The 21,504-nt window shown below is 38.8% G+C and overlaps 1 protein-coding gene across 2 annotated transcripts; it reads left to right on the top strand.

Moving 5' to 3' along the window:
* The first annotated feature begins 2,238 nt into the window (after positions 1–2,238).
* dglucy (D-glutamate cyclase) lies at positions 2,239–18,874 on the top strand. 2 transcript variants are annotated; one of them, XM_020085252.2, is made up of 15 exons: positions 2,239–2,408; positions 6,132–6,220; positions 8,564–8,717; positions 9,118–9,201; positions 10,590–10,746; positions 11,568–11,718; positions 12,045–12,167; positions 12,347–12,586; positions 14,274–14,391; positions 14,590–14,732; positions 14,886–14,985; positions 15,646–15,794; positions 16,710–16,829; positions 16,992–17,152; positions 17,509–18,874. In XM_020085252.2, the coding sequence occupies exons 2-15, from the start codon at positions 6,139–6,141 to the stop codon at positions 17,668–17,670; spliced, it is 1,944 nt and encodes a 647-aa protein (XP_019940811.2). In that variant the 5' UTR covers positions 2,239–2,408; positions 6,132–6,138; the 3' UTR covers positions 17,671–18,874. The 2 variants fall into 2 exon arrangements, with proteins under 2 accessions (XP_019940811.2, XP_019940810.2); XM_020085251.2 differs by lacking the exons at positions 2,239–2,408; positions 6,132–6,220 and adding an exon at positions 7,414–7,681.
* The last annotated feature ends 2,630 nt before the right edge of the window (positions 18,875–21,504 follow it).

Below are 21,504 nucleotides of genomic sequence, written 5' to 3' on the forward strand. Positions count from 1 at the left end.
ATAAAGGCCATCCCTGTCCCTCCAGGCCTGCTGAAGTATATAGACACAAAGCCTGGGAGGTCATCCCAAAGTACAAACTCTAATCGAAAGGCAGAGAAAGCAATAATCAATACAATAAAAAAAAAAGGTATCACAGGTTTGTTTATGGTCGGTATTTGGTTCATATTAGGTTAAGACCACATAGAACATGGTAAATAAGAAATAATTCATTAACATTATTGCATTTTTTACAACTGGCACATAATAAGCATAAGCAGGGCTCGGTCACGTGCTATACAGACACAGGGATGCTTCTGTGTACTTTTCGTTGTACATTACTGAAACTGGTTGTGATTCCAGTGTAAACAAGGGCAGTCTCAACCAAAACACACAGGACTGAAATTTGTTTAAACAAATCCAAATCATGGTTATTTGTGATGCCTGCATAAGGATAGTTAATGTGCATTATGTTTAATGTGCATTATGTTTTGCCTCTGGAATTCAAGAACCTTTAAATGCATAGCTAAATAATATTGTCTTTGATAACTACTATTGTTTGACTGGTTTTGTGTAAGAAGACCTTGCACAATTTCATAAAAGGTTTTAATTACATGAACAACATCCCAGAATTGAATTAACGTGATACAGCCCGGCTTTCCTTTTTTTAAATCTTCCTGACCAGGATTGACTCTCATGAGAGTGACATTTACGTTTGCATCACTCCATGCACACTTTGAGACAAAGACAATTTGATTGTGTAATATATTAGTGGCCTAAAAACTCAAGTATCAGTTCAATCTCCAGACAGCTCCTTTCACAGGTCAGAGTTCACCTTTGTTCACCTTTGGCCAAGCTCATGTGTTCAGACAGCCAATAGAAAAACCGCTGCACCGTGTTTGGAATTGGAAAAGTTACTCATTGGTACTCACTGTGCAGTGAAATGGCCCCTAACTGTGTTTCACTATTATATATTTGGATTAATATTACTGCCTCGTTATTGTGTATGTTGCATTTTACTGCTGTAGCTGTTTAACTAGTTTATGTACCACAGTAAATCATATTCTACAGGGTCTTCGTAAACAGTAGCTGTAGAATTGTTGTTGTGTGAAAACCATGTCTCTTAAAACAGCCTGTGTTCAGTGTGGGATTAGACATTTTTTAGCCAGTCAAAGAGGGTTTGTAAAAACTATATCTATTTTTAGAAGCAGGGGAATCTCCTCAACTCATAAAGGAACAATAAATCCTTCAGTTTGTCACATACATTAAAAGCCAACACATTTGGAGATACATGATTTTCACTTGACAGGAAGGGTATAAAGTAAGTAGAACAATCTGACAAATGAAGTGTTTAAAGTACAATATATGCCTCTGAGATCTACTGAAACATTTAAAACTATTTAAGTAAATGTTTTCACCACTGCAAGTCAGTAGCTACAGTAGCTCTCTCCCTGGACAGTAAGGCACTGTGTTATAAATTAGGTGTTAAAACAAATAATTTCACCTGGTGATGGTTGATGAGGATACTTAGCCAGCCTCAAGGCACACATAAAGCCAAGGTAATCAGATTCACTATCGAATGGGCAATACGATGCTTTGAAATAGGCCTGCTCATCATGGTTCCTCCATATGACACATGAGGAGTAGGCGGTGATTCTAGAAGACGGACAAGGACGCGAACGAGAACGAGAAAAGAACTGGGATATTGCTGGATATGAATGCACAGAGACTGAAAGATATGTGATAATAAGGAGAGTATCTAGCCAATGAGACCAATGCAAAGTATTTCATGGGAGAAATTGTTGAAAAAGTTTTTTGAATGGCAGTGTATAGAGCCAGAGATTTTTTTGGAGCCGTCCCCTGCTGGATGTCCGCGGCATTACACTTTTAAGCACTTCCGCATAGGCTTCTTCTTTTGGAGCCGGAAGCTTCGTCCGTTTTATATACACAGTCTTCACATCATAACTCATGAAAGAGTGGAAAGTGTATTTTTGTACTTCTGTTTAGTATTTATTTATTATTTTTTTTATTTATTTAGTAACAATCATTCACAACATGCGTACTAATCAAAAGCTTGCCTTCTTTATTTTTTAACTTATTTATTGATCTGTTTCAAGAGGATATAGTCTGTAAGTGTTTTGTCTGGTCCACACTTCGGTGCAGTAGGTGGCGGTAATGAGCCACAAGCTGGAGGCCAACCGCCGTTAAACAAGAAGATGAAGAAGATGGGCAAGGCGCTAGGTGGCGAAAGCGCACCAAGATGCTTAGCGCCGTTCACATACCAACAAGGAAGAGAAAAGTCATAACGGACACTCCGGTTCTGCAGAGCGCTCACAGTGCTCGCCGTTACGTCCCGTGACAATTAAAACAGACAAACTAACGGGACGCCCGTGATGCAAGGCCGCCTGACGCCACCTCCACTCATCACCAAGGTAAAACCTGCAGTCTCTGGGTGAAACAGATCAGAGGATAGAAACAGAGAGAGTTTGTGATTAGTTGGGTACAAGGTTCATGACCCGAAAAAATGGAGAAATGAAAAACGAAAATGAAACAAACCCTCACTCACACACATCCACACGGTGAAGGCTGATTTGGCGTCATTGGGGGCGAAGAAAGCGAACCTGCTTTTACTGGGATTGTTAAACTGTCCCGTTTTCTCTACACGTGTTTCTTGTTAAAGTTGGCAGACTTGATTTAATGATTTTAGGAAGTGATGGATGTTCCTATTATCCAACAGATCTAACAAATATGTTGATCCCATAAAAAAATCTAAAAATCAGGTTGACTATATGATGAATAGTGATTAACCATTGTGTGTGTAATGAGAGGCAGAGACGAACACACACACACACACACACACACACACACACACACACACTCCTATAGATAGAAGTTCTTCTGGCAGATTATGACTCAACGCAGGGTTTTAACTTCATTGTTGCAGAAGAAGTGACTCTCTGTTTATCCAGGAACATGAATATGAATTCAGCAGGTTTTTTATAAAGATCAGTTCTATGTTCTGTCAAAACAGTGTGGAGAGCACTGACCACTGTCATAGACTATAGTCTGATGTTTGACTTGAAAACCTTATTTTGTAAATTACAGCACTTGTTATAACAGTTACAGACTATGACACTTTTTAAAGCACTTTATAAATAAAAGGGAGTTCATATTTCACTGATTGTATTAACTGATGAAAAAGCATTGGTGCACTGCTCTAGTATAGGAAATTGTGGATGTGATACATTGAAAAGCATCAAGAAGCGTCATTGTGCATTTGAATCGTTGACTCCTGAGTCGTAATCGACTTGTGAGGCTAGTGAAGATGTGCAACTCCAGTGAGCACACAGTCATCAACAGTCCCGTCAGGCAGTAAGCAGCTCCCAGCACTGCTCCCGGCTGTTTTTTCTTCTCTTGTGGACTAAGCTACCAGTGCTTTCAGTTTACAGCTAATTAGCCAAACAACAAAAACAAATATTTATACTTGTGTATTGCTAATTTACACGCATGAGCTAATGTAATAAGTTAGGGCATACAGGCTAATGTTCTGTGCTTGAGGGGAGACACTACAGGTGAAAACTTGTATCTAATGATGTCATCACAATCGCCACCTCGATATGCAAATTGGGCTTTAACTTATTAAAATGTGTCAATTGGCACTGAAGGTGAACATGATACACATCACCATATAACTTCCCCAGTTAATAACCTACATCAAGACTTCCATCAAGACATCAAGTATTTTCCCCTGTAATGTTATTTTTGAAGTTTGTTTGGTGAATTTAGCCTAGGTCTGTATACATATGCAGACAGACCGAGGGTAAAACAAACACCATCCAAATGTTTGTTTTTGGAAGTTTTCTTTCCATTAGATTGAAAGAAGACATGGATGCAAAATAGACTAAAATCTCAACATTGATGAGTACATGAAAAAACAGTGTTTGCCTGTAGTGTCCTGCCTTAAACAGGTAACTGCATTTTGATTATAGGCTCCTCATCTCCTCTCTGGCCTCATCTGTTTTATCAGCCCTCACTTCATCTGACTCAGCCATGCATCCTAACTCTGCCCCAGATACTCTCCTCTCCAATCTGTCCTCTTACTTCACGGCAGGTGCGCAAGTCCTTCCTAGCTCTCTGGTTGTCTGACGTGCTGACAGAGCCACAATGCAGGAAGCAGGAAGGAAATCTCTTCTCTCCTCCTTCTCTGCCTCTATTTCTACAGGCAAAGGCTCTTTTTATCAGACAAAATTCATTTCTCAATCTCCTTGACCCCCCAGTCTCCCACCTCCTTCCTCTCTCAAGGCACTTTGTCAACTACTACTAAAAAAGATAGATTACATATGCACTTCATTCTCCAACCTCACTTCTATCAACCACTTCTGCATCCCCTACTCTATCCTCTTTCAACCTCGTCTCCCAATCAAGTTCTTACCCTGGTTACCTCCCCCTGCCATACCATATTCCTCCTTGACCACATTCCTTCTCACATTCTCCAGTCTATTGCTCCTGGCCTTCTTCCTTTTCTTATTTTATTAACACTTCCTTGTCAATGGGCTGTTTCCCTAACTCTCTTAAAAAGGCAAGAGTGAACCCTCTCCTCAAGAGACCCTAGCTGTAACCCGTCTGATCCAAACAACTACAGACCTGTCTCTCTTCTTCCTTTTCTTTCCAAAGCACTTGAGCCTGCTATCTTTCATCAACTCTCTTATCTTCTCCAGAACAACCTTCTTGATCCTCAACAGTCTTGTTTCAAGGCAGGCCACTCAACTGAGACTCAAAGCTTTATTGTCTATTTCTGCAATATATACACAGACATATTGAGGAATTGAAATTTCTCAGACTCTCGGTCTCCCCATCAACACAGATTTAAGTAAAAAACAGTAAACACTGAATAAAAATATATTAAAAAATCAAAATTCATCCCATTATATTAAGTCTTAATATAAGAACATTTTAGAAAAATATTAAAAGAAGTATAAGGGGAAAAGGTATAAAATATATACTATTGTGTGCAAAAAAAGTAGCAAAAACAGTAAACAGTAAACTTTAAGTATAAAATATAAAATAAAATATAAATACAAATAACAAAAAACAGTGCATGAGGTACTTGCAGTTGTAGAATGCTGTAAATATTTAACAGTATGTAAACACTATGTAAACAATTTAGCAGTATGTAACAAGCTTATAACTGGTTAAAAAGTGCATGATGCATAAAACAGTCCTTGGAGAGCGAGGTGGGGGGCGGTTGAGTTTTTGGTGTCAGAGTCTTTTGGGGGGGTTCAGGGCAGGAGTTGAGTGGGGGGGGGGGGGGGGGGGGGGGGGGGGTAAGGTCCAGAGTTTGTGTGTGAGGGGGGCAGCAGGGGAAATGGGGGCAGAGCAGGAAGGGAGTTGAGTGCCCTGACAGCCTGGTGGTAGAAGCTGTCTCTCAGTTGGCTGGTCCTGGCCCGGAGACTCTGCAGTCTCCTCCCTGACGGCAGCAGGCCGAAGAGGCTCCGTGAAGGGTGGGATCTCCCCCGATACGGATGGCTCTGCGAATAAGGCGGGCGTTGTACAACTCTTGCTGCTCTCACGATGCGCTGGAGGGACCTGCAGCTGGATGCGGTGCAGGCTCCATATCACACCGTGCTGCAGCTTGATAGGATGCTCTCCATCGTCCCCCTGTAGAAGGTGCACATGATGGGGGCGGGGCTCCAGCTCCTCGTAGTTTGTGGAGGAAGTGGAGTTGTTGGTCAAGAGGGTGAGCCCTCTTGACCTAATCCTGAGGACATATAGGGGTCTAAAATGCCAAAACTTCAATATACTGTGTTTCAACTTCTTCACTGTGTACTGTGACAGTTTTTTTGAGTAACATGCTTTTGAGTGTGATCACACCCACTTCATACTTCATACCTCATGCTACCATGACAGATAGAAGCAGTGACAGAGAGCACTGTTCTAAGCTCAGTAGTTTGTTACATCTGTTGATAGGATGTTGCCCTCCTAGTGGACATTGTATGTGTCCATGCAAAGTAAGCTCTCCTATTATGTATATTATCTTTTATCATCCCAAATATCCCAAATATAAATCTGCCACAATAGGGTGAATTCGATTTTAGAGCAATGAAGAATTTCAAATTTTGGAAAAAAAACAACTCTTTTGTGTATGTGTTGTGTAGGTGAAACATGCTGACTGCTATCAGATCTACAAGATGTTCTCTCAGTTACCTCGTGGGTTTCTCGACCTCAGCAATGGATGCCATGTCAGGTAAAACACACACACACACACACACACCCACACCCACACACACACGTAGATGAATGCACAATGTATGATGAACATAGACCAAAGCCTTTAGTTTGGGTTTCATAGCATTTCCTCACTTTCTCTTGTTTTCTTTCATCCATTGTTTGATTTTGTGTATTGGCCAATCTCTGCTGTGATATTTTAGAAATCCTGCAGATGTAGTCTTTCATAAGAGAACACACACATACTGAGTCTGATCCACAAACAAGAATCTATCGTCATTGCGATATCAACGTGCACGATATACATTCCACAAAAGATGGCAAAAACAATAACTAGTGTTCCATGAGCCACACGTTCAGGCTCTGCATGTCAATATATCCGGCCGATCAGATGGAGCCCTGCTGCTCTGCTGATAAATTAAAGCTATTCAGATCATTGACAGGTTTTTCCCTCAGTGAATCATTGTCGTAAGAAGAGAATAGAGAGAAAACAAAGAATTTGAAAACAGATTCAACCATCAAGTCTCACCCCGTTTCCTCAAACCAAATTCTACAGTGGAAACCTTGAGTGATCACGTTTGTCCCGGGTCAGATTCATCACTATGAGCGGTTGATTATTATTATTATATAAAACAATTATGTAGCTTATTTATGATCCCTGAAACTGAGTGACCGCTTGACGTGGTTGGTGCAACGCACAGCGGGAATGATAGAGACACAGACAGGAGCAGTTAATTACTGACAGAGCCTCTAAAAAATGTTAATAAATAACATTTCACGGTCCAAACATGTATGAAAAGACTCTAAATTAACACTGTTAGTGGACTTAGTGGAGCTGTGCATGGTCTCTCCGTCAGTAGACAGGAACTCTTTATGTTTATTTATCCCAAGTCACATCGTCATTGCAATATTAGACGTTATCACATATCACATATTTTCCTAATACAGTGCAGCCGTAACTGATACTACATAAGACAGTTCTCCTCCTTATTCTGCATAAATAGTTGCAAGTAACCAGAGCCGAGACATAACCCTAACTCTGATATTTATTGTTTTCTGTATCTGCCCTGCAGGAGAAAGACTGCGAAGACTTCTGAATAGTAGTTTCCCATTAACTGCAGTTTGCATGAGCAGAAAGAGTTATTGTTAATCATTACAATGCCTTCACAATACAAGGTTATACCTAAACCTTGACGTTTCATATTTACTGGACTGTATTCCTGTTAAAATGTGTCTGTTGAGCCCTTGGGCCACTGCATTTACCAGTTTCTCTTACTGGATGGAATGGAACTCTTGCGAAAGGGGAAAAACCAGTTTAAGTGAGAAGGCGTTATAATAGCAGTGGTCTGAGTGAGTTACAAAAGTGTGTGGTCTGAGATGGAGCTCTTGGGTGATTTAAAATGTCTGAGTCCGGCTGAATTGAGGCTGTTTATCAGGCAGAACGATTCCAGAATAAGCAAAACAACTGGATTAGCTGAAGGTAAGAGCCAGTGTGTCACTTATATTGCTGCATGTGACACTGGAACCATGTACTTGCAATGACTGACTTACTTGTGAGACCTCCAGCCATGTAAAAAATAGGGCTTAAATGAAATAAATTAAAATGTTTAATATTTTCTTTCAACTTTGGAGGCATCAATATTATAGACATGGGAGTTACTTGTTGAGTTTCTGAGGTTTTTATCCAGTAAGTAAGAGAAAAGTAACTTTCTAAGTAAACAAGTTTACTATGGAAAAAATTTGCAAATCAGCTGACATGATAGTCCATAATTGATGTTATTGACTTTACTTTATAAAGTTATAAATAATCACAACATTATCATATCATTCAAATAAATAAATACAATTGATATCAGCTCTGATTTCCAGCAGGCTGGACTAAGTTTCTTGAAGTGATATGAGGAAGGTATTGACATATAATATCTAACTTTCAATTAAATTTAGATGTAAACATCCCTAGGATTTTTTTATATAAAATGTATTCCAATCGATCCCTTTCACCTAAATCTTACACACTGGACATTTAAGTGTTCCCTTTATTGTTTTAAGCGGTATGTATATAGGCTGCACATGGTCCATGGTAGCTCTGATCCATGGATCAAGGAGATTTGAAAACCTCTTTAGCCAGCTTTCCATTCATTATTGTGCATCTGTTCTATAAAGCTACACAGTTTATTTTCCTTTTTAACCTAAGAAGCAGCTGATTTAGCAGCACCTTATATATCTGTCACAGCAGATATCTCTATGCTCGAACAATTGCAAATGAAGAAGCAAAAGACTTGCAGAGCTTGAGAAGGTCTCTAAAGTTACATTGAAGTATTATTATCACAATAAATGTGTGTTTGTGTTTACTTTTTGTCAGGATATATGCAGGCCAATGTGGTCATCCTGCCCAATCATCTGGCCGATGACTTTGAAGCCTTCTGTCACCGTAATCCCGCCTCCTTACCGCTCCTTTATCGCAGCCAATCAGGAGAGACTTCCTGTCCGCCTCTAGCTAGACATGCAGACATAAGGTATTTATATACTGCACATACTCCAAACACTGAGCAAGTGTCTCCTACATTGTATTTCTTTATTTAAGATGTTTGTTTTGTTTCTGTTGATTCTTGTGGTTAGTGACTTTCTGTAGTGATTGGAACGTCTGTAAAAACATTTAAAAATGTGAAATTTAAAAATATATTAGGCAATGTATAAAACAGGAGAATGAAAAAAAATTGTCCCATTAAAATTAAGTGGGACAGAAATGTTTAGGTTTATTCATGCAAGTTATTGAATAGATTGTAATTGGCTGTGTTTTAGTTCATAGACAGGATTGAAAAAAGCAAAGAAAGTAATTTTTCAAACTTTGACTGCATGCACCTTAGAGGTTGGTGAAGTTATGTCAGAAACCTAGACTCTGTTTGTTTGTTTCAGGACAGATATTTCTCAGTACTGTGTGTATGAGAAGGGTCAACTGGTGAAAACAGTCTCCAGTCTGCAGAGTTACGATCAAGCAAGGTAATTTAACGAACACAAACAGTGCCGAACAAAATGCATTATCAGGATAACTCAAAGAATGGAGATATACTGTGGCTCCATAAGGTATTCAGAACCCTTCACTTTTAAATCAATATAGTGTTGTTGTTAATTATAAATTGGTAATATGCTATTATACTCATCAATCTACAAGTTTACAATTTTTTCAGAACTGTGTCGAGGCCCCTTTGGCAGCATTACAAACCTCGATTTGGTCTCAAACTCCATGAGAGTGAATGGTTAACATACATGAACTGCAGTCTTCAGGTCTCACCACGGATGTTCTTTGACAAATGTTTTAAAACCCTGGCCCTGATCCACACCTCACCATAAAATCTTATCATAAAGGCAAACAGAGAGTTTGTTTGGTTTCATGGCTTGGTTTTTGTTCTGACATGCAGTATGAATAATAAGGTGAATTGTGAATGAGATTTGTACTCTAAAGAAATGTTTTCACTTTGTCATAATGGCTTATTGACTGTAGATTAATGGACAACAATGTACATTTTATTGATTTAGAATAAAATCTACAAAACGATAAAGTCCAAACACTTTAGACACTGAATGCCCATAGCTCTTTATTTAATGTGTAACAGGGTAAACTTGGGTCACTGAGGCACATAACTGACAGCAACAAAACAATATCACCTCTTAGACTTAAGGACAATAATGAATAATGCAGTGATACATTGGGACTAGACAAAAAGAAAATAAATCATGAAATAGATATTAGGTACATAAGTAGTAAACACCCCCCCAAAAAATAAAATGAAAATAAAATAACAAAACAACAAAACCACCATAACATAAATATTCAGTAACATAGATTCATATTTCATTTTATGTCAGAAAAGGAGTAGGAAGAAGCAACAAGCTTGTCTTGTCCTATCCCTATTTAATAGAAAATAATCTAACATAAGTTAGAAATATAACTCCGCTCTCCCCCTAGTGTCCGTCCTTCCACTACATCACTGTTGTCTGATCTTCTTACATATGTCAACTTGCCTTCTGTTCCTCTGGTTTTTTCTACCTCTCACATCAAACTGTCCACATTGCACAGTAAGTAAGTAATAGTTGTGGCACACCGGCCAAATCCAATAAAAAAAAAAAAAATCCTGGTGACTCCTATTTAAAATGTAAAACAACACCTACAATGCCTCCATACTGCTCCTGTGGTATCATCCAAGTGTCTGTAGGCCCCGACATTCAAATTTGTCTCAAAACGTCAAATCATTTACACCATGTTTTTAGCCTAAATGTCTGGCCTGTCATGGTCATATTGTAAGCCTTACTTAAGCTGGAAGGCTTTATTTAGTGGTTATTGCTCATTACGAGTCTAACTTTGCTTCTTTTTTTTTTTGTGCTCCCAGGAATGCATCAGAACAGCAGGCTGTGCATGATAGCCATCAGTGGTCAGACATGGTGTGTTTCTATCTGGGCTGCAGCTTTGGCTTTGAGGGCAGACTGAAGACAGCAGGAGTCCCAATTAGGAACGTGGAGCAGGGCAGGAACGTCAGCATGTACAGGGTGTGGTACAAATATCTACCTGTATATGTAACAGCATTGTGTGAATACAATAAGACAGCAGATGTGTGACTGAAATGAAAAGAATTAAGAAGACATCAAATGTCAAGATTTGTGCACCTTTTTCCGATTTACTTCTCTGTTAAAAGATGATATGTGTAATAATGTTGTGGATGTGGCCTTTTGAAAGTACTCTCTTTTCACATATCAAAGTTATGTCGATCGATCATCAAGCATTTAAGTCATTGTTAAAGTTCATCACACCACTACCACACCCAATTATGTGTATTATTGTCATTAGTATTATAGAAAAATACAAAAAGTGTTGATCAGTTCAATTTCCCAGGTAAGTCATGACTGTTTATTACCTTGAACTGACAGGAAGGACATCAGGACCCGCAAATTGAAGCAGCTAACTCAAATTCAACCATTTGTAATTAAGATCTTACTTTTACATGTTCAAAATATCTGCCATGAAAACGGCCAATTTAGCCTTTGTTCTATAATTCTAATTGATGATGATTCTAATCATAATCTCCCAAACCCCAAAGTGACAGCTACAGATTTGTGTCAAAGACAGGGTTATAATGTTTATGCTAATAGTATGACAACTATGAAGACAAAACAGTGTTCGCTTAATGGATTTAACCTGAGCCAGGGAACAAAAACTCAATATACACCATACAGTTTGATCTGATAGTGTTCTGTGAACCATTAGAACTGTCATTAGCTTTATTCTTTGTCTTTTCTGATTCTCACTGAAATGGTTTTACTCTAAATTCATCTGCAACATCTTTGTTGTACGTGTTTGTGTGTGTGTAAAGACTGCAATTCCCTGTATCCCTGGTGGAGTGTTCAGCTGCCCTGTAGTTGTCAGCATGCGTCCTGTTCCAGCTGAAAAGTTGGATGCAGCAGTAGAGGTGACTCATCTCAGCCCACTAGCACATGGAGCACCTGTACACATAGGAGAACCAGGTACACATACACACACACACACACACACACACACAAAAACAAACACACACCCTCATTCTAGTACTTCTATCTTTGAGAGGACTCTAATTGACATAATGTATTCCCTCGCCCCTTACCTCAATCTTAACCATCATAATTAAATGTCTAGCTATAATCTTTACCCTAAAATAATCCTAATTCTACCTAAACCCTAAAAGTCTTAACCTTCAAACAGCCGTTAATTCACCAGTACCTGAAAAACATTGTTTACGGTTCTTAAATGTGTGTTTGTACATTCTCTCTCTCTGTCTTTCTGTCTGTCTGTCTGTTTCTGTGTGTGTGTTTAGCTCTTATTGGCATACAGGACTTGTACAGACCAGACTATGGGGACAGACTCGAACTGCAGCCTGGTGATGTCCCTGTCTTCTGGGCCTGTGGAGTGACTGCTATAGAGGCAATACACAGCAGCAGTGAGCAGTTTAATTGGCTAGAGCTGTATCTGCTTCAGTTACTCACCAGCTATACAATTTAAGAGATTGTGGTAAATGATCATGATGTTAGCGTTAGCTGATCTTTCCACTTGAGATACTGAGACTGAAGTTCAAAATATCTAACAGAATGAACTGACAACATGTTTTCTATCCTTCAGAGCCTTCGCTGGCATTCAGTCACTCACCAGGCTCCATGTTCCTGACCGACATCCCAGACTCCTCTTCTTCCACCATAGCCCCTCCCTCTGACAGCAGGAACACTGCATACACCGAACCCGACCCTGAGCTGATCCCCCTCTGCATCCTGGTATCCCACAAGCCCTTGCTGTACAGCCTGGCATCTCGGAGGGCAGTGTCAAGGATCAGAGAGCTGGAGAGGATTATTGGAGAGGACCCAGGTAAATATACACAAACATTTGTGCTCGTTAGTAAAGATATGTACGCGCTGGGTATAATCATACAGTGAAATATGTTGAAATATTACACAACAGTAGTTGACTTGACTCATCACTGTTATGAAAACTGTCATCTGGCTGTCTGTTGTAATTCTGTTAATCACCAAGTGAGGATTCAGTTAATGAAAACAAACAAAAATAAGGTTAAATAGGGAAATGTTAAGATTGATCTTTGATATCATGCATATATACGTGTTAATGTTGTGACAGATGGGCGTAGAATGTTCATATGTGGTTGTTAGGGGGCGACTGTGTCAGCAACAGTTGCCATCCATCAGATAAACATGATCATATCATTAGGGACATTTTTTGCGTTCACCTCTTGAATGCAAATCGAAGATTCACTCGGGCTCTTTAGCTGATAAATGCTCCACTATGTTTCCCAGCTAATCTCTGAGTGTGTTTGTCTGCTGTTTGGTGCTGAGCAGGCAGCGTACATTGAGTTTTTTAGTTTTTACTCAGCTGTAGACCCTGAATAAGCGAGGTTGATAAGAGCAGTGAGACTGAACCTAAACAGTGAGGATGCTGACTGTTAAACCACCACAATCAAACCCAGAGGATGCTCCACAGAGGGGACTTGTGGAGTTCACCTTTTTTAATTTACACATTGTCCATTGTTCCATTAATATATAAAAAACTTGGATTATTGCAGAATGTTTAAGATCGTTATTACAGAGAAAAAAATTGATAATAGAAACTGTTACAATGAATGAACAGGAGTGAGAAGAAAATTGTTAATGAGCTATTACAGGAGTAATGAATAATCTGGCAGCTAACACACACCAGGCACTTACCAAACAAGTTCACATTGTGTCAATATTAATGTTTGGTGATAACATTCAGGCGGACATGTGACTTTATTAGATTGGTTTAACTCTCTCACAATGACAAGTACAACCCTTTGTAATGACTTGACTTTCTGCAGTAATTGCTTATCAAATGGGATCTGATCAAGTATAAACAACAACACATATAACAGACAAACTATTCTAAAGCTATGTGTCTTTATTGAAGATACAAAATCCTGTTTGGAAAAAGTTAGTTAACCCTTGAATTCGAATAAGTGTTTGAACCTCCTTTGGCAACAAAAAGCTCTTCAAGGCATCTTCATGAAATGTACTTCTAAACTCGGACTGAGCGTAGATCTCCCTCTCTACGATGCATGGCTCACATCAGCTTATTCTTCTTGTCACAAACTCCAAATGTGTTTCTTTGTAAGTCAGAGTTGCTATAACACAAGCCCCTTGCCTTGTTTCAGTGATGGATTCGAGGTTTGCTGTTCTGACATCATTACCCCCTTATTCAGATCCACACCTACATTTAATGGATTCATGTCCCACCCCTCCTTCATGGAAATTGGTTGAGTAGTTTGTGTGTGATTCCTGCTGAGTAACAAACACATTCAGACGACAACATAACCTCCTTTGCAAATGTTTAGCTTATCAGTGTTCAGGTATAGAGGAGTTCAATCATAATACTTGGTGAAACATTCTGAGGGTCTTTTACCACTAAGAGAGGGATGATGGATCAGTGGTCCTGTTAGTTTTAAGTAGTCACTAAAGCAGCTCTTCCAGTAACAAGCAGTTGCAGAAGATGGACATCAAGTTGTCTGGATATTGTCTGTCACCAGGTCAACGTGGGATCCAAGTTTTATTCACCCAGGATGAACTTTTGCGCTCCAGTCTGGCCCTCTCCCACTCTTTCTCTGTTGCCATAACAACTGGCTTCCCTACACACTACATGCACAGGTACCTGCACATTCAGTACACACATTTCACAAAGTTCACTTTGTTAGGATGACCTGCTTATTCATTCAGTTTAATAAGCCAATCATGTGGAGCGAGTGCAGTTCATAAAATTGCACATACACAGTTCAGGAGCTCCAGTGAATTATTGCTTCAAAACCTGTTGATCCGAATTGTTGTTTGTTTGTGTTTTCCCCGCAGCCCTGCTGATGAGACAGACGGGCCACCCGGAGCTATTGCCATGGCAACCATGCTGTTGTCTCTAGGGAAACAGGTGACGCTGGTAACAGACAGGAGAGCCCTGGAGATAAACCAGGCCATTATTGATGAGGCTGTGAAAACAGGTGGGAGAGAGTTTTAATGAAAATCGGTGGAACAAATACATCAATCTGTCACCAGGGTTGTACCAACACAAGTTCTCTTGAAATTTAAGCAATTGTTACTTTTTTAAGAGAAAGCCTCAGCTTGCTCTAATACGTCTCCAATTCCACCCTCAGGTGTGCTGAAAACTGCAATCCCATTGGTCACTTTTGAAGACGGTGGCCCGGATGCTGCACTGCATTTCCTGTGTCACAATGGAGACCCCAGCAAGCCCAGGTTATCTGAACTGTGACATGTGTTTGCAGTAAGACTGAGGACAAAGTAGTCTTAACCATTTCCAACCTCAGATTTTGAGAATAACGTCATAATTCTGAAGAAACTTTGATATTTTGAGGATAGCTTCGTGATATTCTGAAAATAAATTTGCAATAGTATAGAATAAAGAAGAACATTATTTTTTAGGAAATAAACAGCTATGTAACTATGAAACCCCTTTGAATAGCACACAGTATCAAAATCTCAGAGTTTGATTTCTTCAACTTGGCCCTAATAGTCTGTAGTATAATACTCCGTCGTAGTGGTATACAGAATTAAAAAATCATTTTTTGAATCCTCTTTTTTTTTTATTCAGTCATGAAAAAATTTACATTATATGGACAGTCAAGACAACAGTCTATTTATAAAGTGATTGAAAAGGCACAGACAAAGCAAAATATTTTTGAAATCAAATATCAATATCACATTTTAAAGTTCATTATGAATTCATAGAGATTACACTATGCTTATGTGTCCTTTTCATCGGGTGCGATTGGGACAATAGGCATCATTCCAAACATAGAATACTTAAATCAGTGAGTAGAAGAATAATGCTGACCAGACTTAAAAAATCCTTTGACTATGGAGTCACACAGTGTTTATGTTTATGTTAAAATCCAGGTTTGACCACCTTGTGGCGATAGAGCGCAGTGGAAGGGCTGAAGATGGAAATTACTACAACATGAGAGGTGTAAACATCAAACATTTGGTGGATCCTATTGATGACTTGTTTATTGCTGCCAAGGATATACCTGGAATTACCACTACAGGTCGGTAAAACTTCTGTTTTACTTATGTTTCTGTTCATTAGATGAGTAAATTTTTCAAATATCTATATCACAAAATAATCGTGAATAACCTTGCAAATCATGAAACAATGCCCCCTGCTTTATATATATATATATATCTCAAATAAATACATTTCAAACTGGTTTACTCAGCATATGTTAATACATTTTAATGTAAAGAAATGTTTTTACCCTTAAATTTGCATCAAAATGAGTTTGATGTTACAGTGACTAGGAGGAGGAAGACTGGTGCTGCTAGCATTCCAAGGCCTCACCCTGATAGTCTGTGTTTTATTTTTTTCAACCTAAAAACAACTTCATCACTTAAACATAGAGCCAACACAGTTATTCACTATGTGCGGCTGCAGAGGGCGCTGTTGCATTGTGCTGCTTAAATATGTCTTAGAACCCTGTTTTTTTAAGGTGTTTATTTATGTGGCCAGTAATGTTTAATGTACATATATGTTTGCATGTATAGGTGATATAAAACCTTTAGATAGGTGTGTCGGAAAGACTAGCTGTGCTTTAGGACATGGCTTCTGGGGATCCCTACAAAAACACACATAAGCTACATTCTGTGTATAGGGGTTGGAGAGTCTCTTTGCATATGTGCAGAAGAAAATTTTTTGGCTCCTGAAGGAGCTGTATGAAGCCTGTCACTTCACTTTTCGCTGGACAGTATCACTTCTTAAACAGTTAATACATGCTTAATATATGTATAATAAAGACCAAACATTTGTTATCTCACTGTAGGAGCATTTGATATTGATACATTGTCTCTTTTTACACTGCCACTAAAATTTCTGTTAACATCTGTCTGATAGTTGAGTTTATTTGTCACCATCTCTCATCATTTTTCATCCATCTGAGCAGACTCTCTTTCCTCTGTCTCTGTAGGAGTTGGAGATGGTGGTAATGAGCTGGGCATGGGTAACCTGAAGGAGAGGGTGAAGAACCTGATGCCCAATGGGAGTCTCATAGCCTGTGATGTTCCTGCTGATTACGCCATCACTGCTGGTACAGACAAAAAAATAAATACATACATTTGTATTATGTTTTTTTTTTGTTTTTTTACCAAGTTATTAATACAGGCCTGGTTACTTAGGACAGTTGTTTAAGTACAGGTTTGGACTCATTTAGGCGACAGTACATTCCTGATGATCATTCTCCTTCCCCCAGGGGTGTCTAACTGGGGGGGCTATGCTGTGGCCTGTGGGCTCTACCTGCTCCACACTTGCCCTTCACACCAGCGCTACCTAAAAAAAGGTCTGGGAGAGGAAACCCCACCCCCCCGAGAGCAGCTGCAGGACTGGATCGCTAACCTGCCCTCTGTGGACAAGGTGACTGAGGCAGACGACAAATACTCATATTAAGATTCTCCATTTTCAGGAGATCTGGATTTCTCATATCCTGCTAATTATTATTTAAGATGTAAATAATCTTCAGCTGACACATATGTACCTAGTTGACATGACTTAAAGAAACACTCCAAATTAATACTATTGCTGCTCTGTAATGTTAAATGTGAATTTGTTTTGTATAAAAAATTCTGGTTCCCCCAATAGGCTAAAAACTGCAGCTTTACAGATATTAAAACTTTTTTTCTTAAGATCCATAAGATGAGTCACACTAAAAAAAGCCAACACCTCTCTCTACATCTCTGTTTAAACACACACTCTCTCTGTATGTCCTGCAGGAGGAGTCTGTCCTCTCCACGCTGGTGCGGTTTGGAATACGAAGTGGGAAAACTGGTCACCTGGCCATGGAGGTGGATGGTTTGACCTTTCACCCCACACACTCTGACATAATCACCAGACTACTGGAGGTCACACGAGGCTCCACCTCTCAAAACCCCTGATCTGCTCCTCCTGTGTATTATCAGGAGTATTATCAGAGGCACTGTTCTCAAAAGTGAAGGATTGTCATTGTGTGTCAAAATCACCTTGATATTATAAGAGAAGATAACACTTTATAATCAAAATACTCTTTCAAAATTTGTCTTCCATCCCAAGAGGTACACTGTACAAACAAATACAAATACATACTTATTGCATTATACATTATGAACATGTGGCGGCATTGCAATCAACTTTACCACTTCCTTTTAACACTTAGTGCTCCACACAGCAACTAATACCATTACTAATCACCCAGATGGTAAAAACATCTTACATGTGAATGCTAACTTGGGTCAGATTTATTTTAGAAGGTTACACCACACAAAAACACACATATACACACACACACACAATAAATATGCTAACGGGTGAAATTCTGTTTCCTTTTTATTCAAAGTGCTGAAAGAAAGTGAGAGAGAATAAAGAGAGCACTGTGCATGTGTGTGTGATTGTCGATGCTGCCTTGGTTACCTTTCAGTCCTCTCCTCTCCCTTTACTACCAGAGGTAAAGCAAAGTGGATTCAAGTACAACAAGGTCTCTTCTCGCTCTCTGTTAGGCTGGATCATTAGAATTCAATATTCAAAATGCTGATTCTATGTTGATACTTGAAGGAAGAGAAATGAAAGTTTAAAAATGCACTCTTGTTGCTGAAGGATGACTTGATGAACACGTGATGATGGTGGTTGTTGCAATACATATTTTCATTTTAAAATGGGGTGAATGACATTCTTAGACATGTAGGCCTTAGCAGATGCTAGTGTAAGTTGGCTGGGCAGTTCCATATCTCAGTGCTGCTTGTGTTTTTGGCCCAAATGATTTAATCTGAAGAAAGATAAGAATGTAAAATGAGACTTATTATTGTGTGTAAAATTACAATTTGCACAATTTAATTAATGGTAATTATACACCTATATATACCTATAAGAGGGAAATAAAACTGATAAAATATTGTTTACAGTGTTAAAAAAAATACAATGATTCAATCTACACATTTACTTGATCTCACTGTTCCCTTCTCCACAAGTCATTAATTAATTCTTATCTAATACTTAACCAGCTTATTTACCTGTACTCTATATTGTGTGTTTATATATATTAAGCACTTTAATTAATTATAGTAAAAAGGTTTTGAATGAAGAAATAAACATTCTTGAAGTGAGAAACTGTGTTATTTGCTTCTGCTACTGTGGAACCTTTGTTCAGACGAGAGCTGGTGGCAATTGTTTGCTAACTAAACATAGATGGTGGTTACAGTGGCAACACATCCTCAGTTTGACCTGTAATTCCCTTTTCCCCGCAGCCATAACATCCAAAAATGAATCCAAGAAAGGTTCAACTTTTATTGCAAATAAAGAAAACAATATGCAAAAGCTATAATATTTTTAATTATCAATGAACTAAATCCATTTATCTATTGTTAGATAAGATTGTGATAGATTTTGGCTGAGAAGAATGACCGTATTTGCAGTCACTGGCCCTCCCCATCACGAGCTATGTTCACACACTGCTGCATCACCACTGAGGTATACATAAATCAACCTAAACCAAGTCTCCTCCACTGACATTACTGTCTGCTGACTTGGCCCTTCTCTACTCGTGCAAAACTACAACTTAACATAAAATGCTACTCATAAGGGGTGCTATACTTTAGCAGGTTTAATTTTAAGAAATTCTGCCGCACGAAGAGGCTTAAGCAAGTTTGACTTAAATCTGATTTACCTGCAATGGTTCAACTTCACATCAGGCTAAAAATAAACCTGCCAGGCTGAGACAGATTTAAGTTCAGCCTGAACTTACTTAACAGGTTTCCAAATGCAGCCACATTTCATCACATAACAGGCAAAACAAGACAGACAGCAAGATGTGGCAGAAAGCTTCAAAGGAAATTTAGCAAATACTGTAAATCTTGTGTTATGTTTTTCAGACAATTTTCCCCAATGAATTCATCATTTGAGCTCTACACGTATTTTATTTTGCACAATAATGCTTTGAAATGAATCATCTTTTGATTAATAAAAGCAGATGTTGCATTGGGGTGATTCATCTGTTCATGTGTATCATCAGAAGTTTGATGAAAAGAAACATTGACACTAGTTTCCTCTTCACCACTGGTTTTTTACAAAGGCAATATTGACAAAGGGAGAACTAGCATATGTTCAAGTTTCATCTCTACCAACTGTTGATAACCTGACAGGTATCTTCCAATGTCAAGATTCCTAATTTATTTCAAAATGATCTAAATTTTGCTTTTGTCTAATACTCTCACTATCCATTCTGCTGAGTCACAGTAAAACCACACTGCAAACAAATGTGTTACTGCTCTGTTAAATGGATCAGTGGAAAAGAAAAAAAAATCTAGTAAATATTTTACGAGGTTGAGCCAAAGAATGAGGGCCAGCTGTAGTACTCATCTCCTCTTTCCCTCTGCTTTTTTTTCTTGCTGTTCTCGCTTCATCGCCTTTTCAGCAGCGACCTTTGACCTTAATGTGACCCAAGTTTAATGCAACTTCCTGCTGGACGACAGCAGCAGCCAGGAGCAGCTGCTATTGCCAAGATTAATACACACATGCATTTATATCACTCACACACACTCTTAATACTTGGATCAGTACCTCCACAGGAAGGATGCAGTTACAAAAACAAATATAATGACACACAAAGAATAGTTTTGTTTTCCCATACTATCAATTTAACTTTCAGCTCCTGGTGACAACTTTATTTATTAATCTCCTAAAACCAACAAACAGTATTAACTCACATCCAGCCAAACATAATATCACTCCAGCAAGTGACTGGAATACAGAGACAGAAATGCTGTTCCCTTAAGAGAAACTGAGAAATGCAACATCTCAGAGGCATTGTGATTCTTTGTGTATGAGTTATTTTGAATAAACATTTTTCACAAGAATATAAGTAGAGTAATGTTGATAAAGTAAACTTTAACAAGCAACCTGTATTGTTGACTATACAAATTAATAAGGGTGGCACTGTGGTTAGCACTGTTGCTCAAAGCAGGAAGGTTCGAATCCAGATGTTGGCTTTCTCCAGGTACTCTCACTTCCTCCCACTGTCCAAAGGCATGCAGATTGGGGTTAAGTTGATTGGGGACTCTGAATCGACTGTAGGTGTGTATGTGAGGGTGAATGTCTGCCCTATGATTTGCTGGCCACCTTTCTCTGAGACCCCCTCTTGCCTAATGTCAGCTGGAATTGGCTGCTCCTGCTACCATCAAGTGGATCAGTGGTAAAAATAATGAATAGATATTGTTTATTTTCTGAAATCAAAAATGTTAACAAGTAAATGCAATGTACCTGCAGGAGTTCGTTAATAATCATGAAAGCACAACAGAGTTGACTTCCTTTGTTACACTTTTTATTTTTCCTGCACCTTAAAATGGAATGATAGTTTACAAAAAGAATGTCTATTGCTTCTAGTTGTCTGAAGTACCCACAGCTCAAAAAGAGAAAGCATGGAACATATGACTCGACACTGACAATTGTCATTCAGTTTACTGTGATTATAGAGAACCACTCTGTTATGATCGGTCCCAGGTTTTTAACTACAGTTGCCATATTAATTTGAATGGCTGACATGTGAGTAATAGTTTATTTTCAGCATGTGGAGTGGTGTTTCTTTCCACCATTGAATGTACAATATTCCCTTTCCCCTTAAATATCCATTAGAGGTGAGAAGTGGCAGCTGGTTAATACAAGTTGTTGGGGCGCCCCCTCTCCAACATCCTGAGACAAAAAAAGTCGATATATATATATATATATATATATACATATATGTA

Source organism: Paralichthys olivaceus, chromosome 12, assembly GCF_024713975.1.
Source record: "Paralichthys olivaceus isolate ysfri-2021 chromosome 12, ASM2471397v2, whole genome shotgun sequence".
Classification (NCBI taxonomy): Eukaryota; Metazoa; Chordata; class Actinopteri; order Pleuronectiformes; family Paralichthyidae; genus Paralichthys; species Paralichthys olivaceus.

Excerpts from the sequence above, each read along its gene's own strand:
- dglucy (XM_020085251.2), top strand. The coding sequence starts at position 7,579 with ATGGAGCTCTTGGGTGATTTAAAATGTCTGAGTCCGGCTGAATTGAGG. Across the intron at positions 8,718-9,117 it reads GCTAGACATGCAGACATAAG|GACAGATATTTCTCAGTACT; the intron begins GTATTTATATAC and ends TGTTTGTTTCAG. Across the intron at positions 9,202-10,589 it reads CAGAGTTACGATCAAGCAAG|GAATGCATCAGAACAGCAGG; the intron begins GTAATTTAACGA and ends TTGTGCTCCCAG.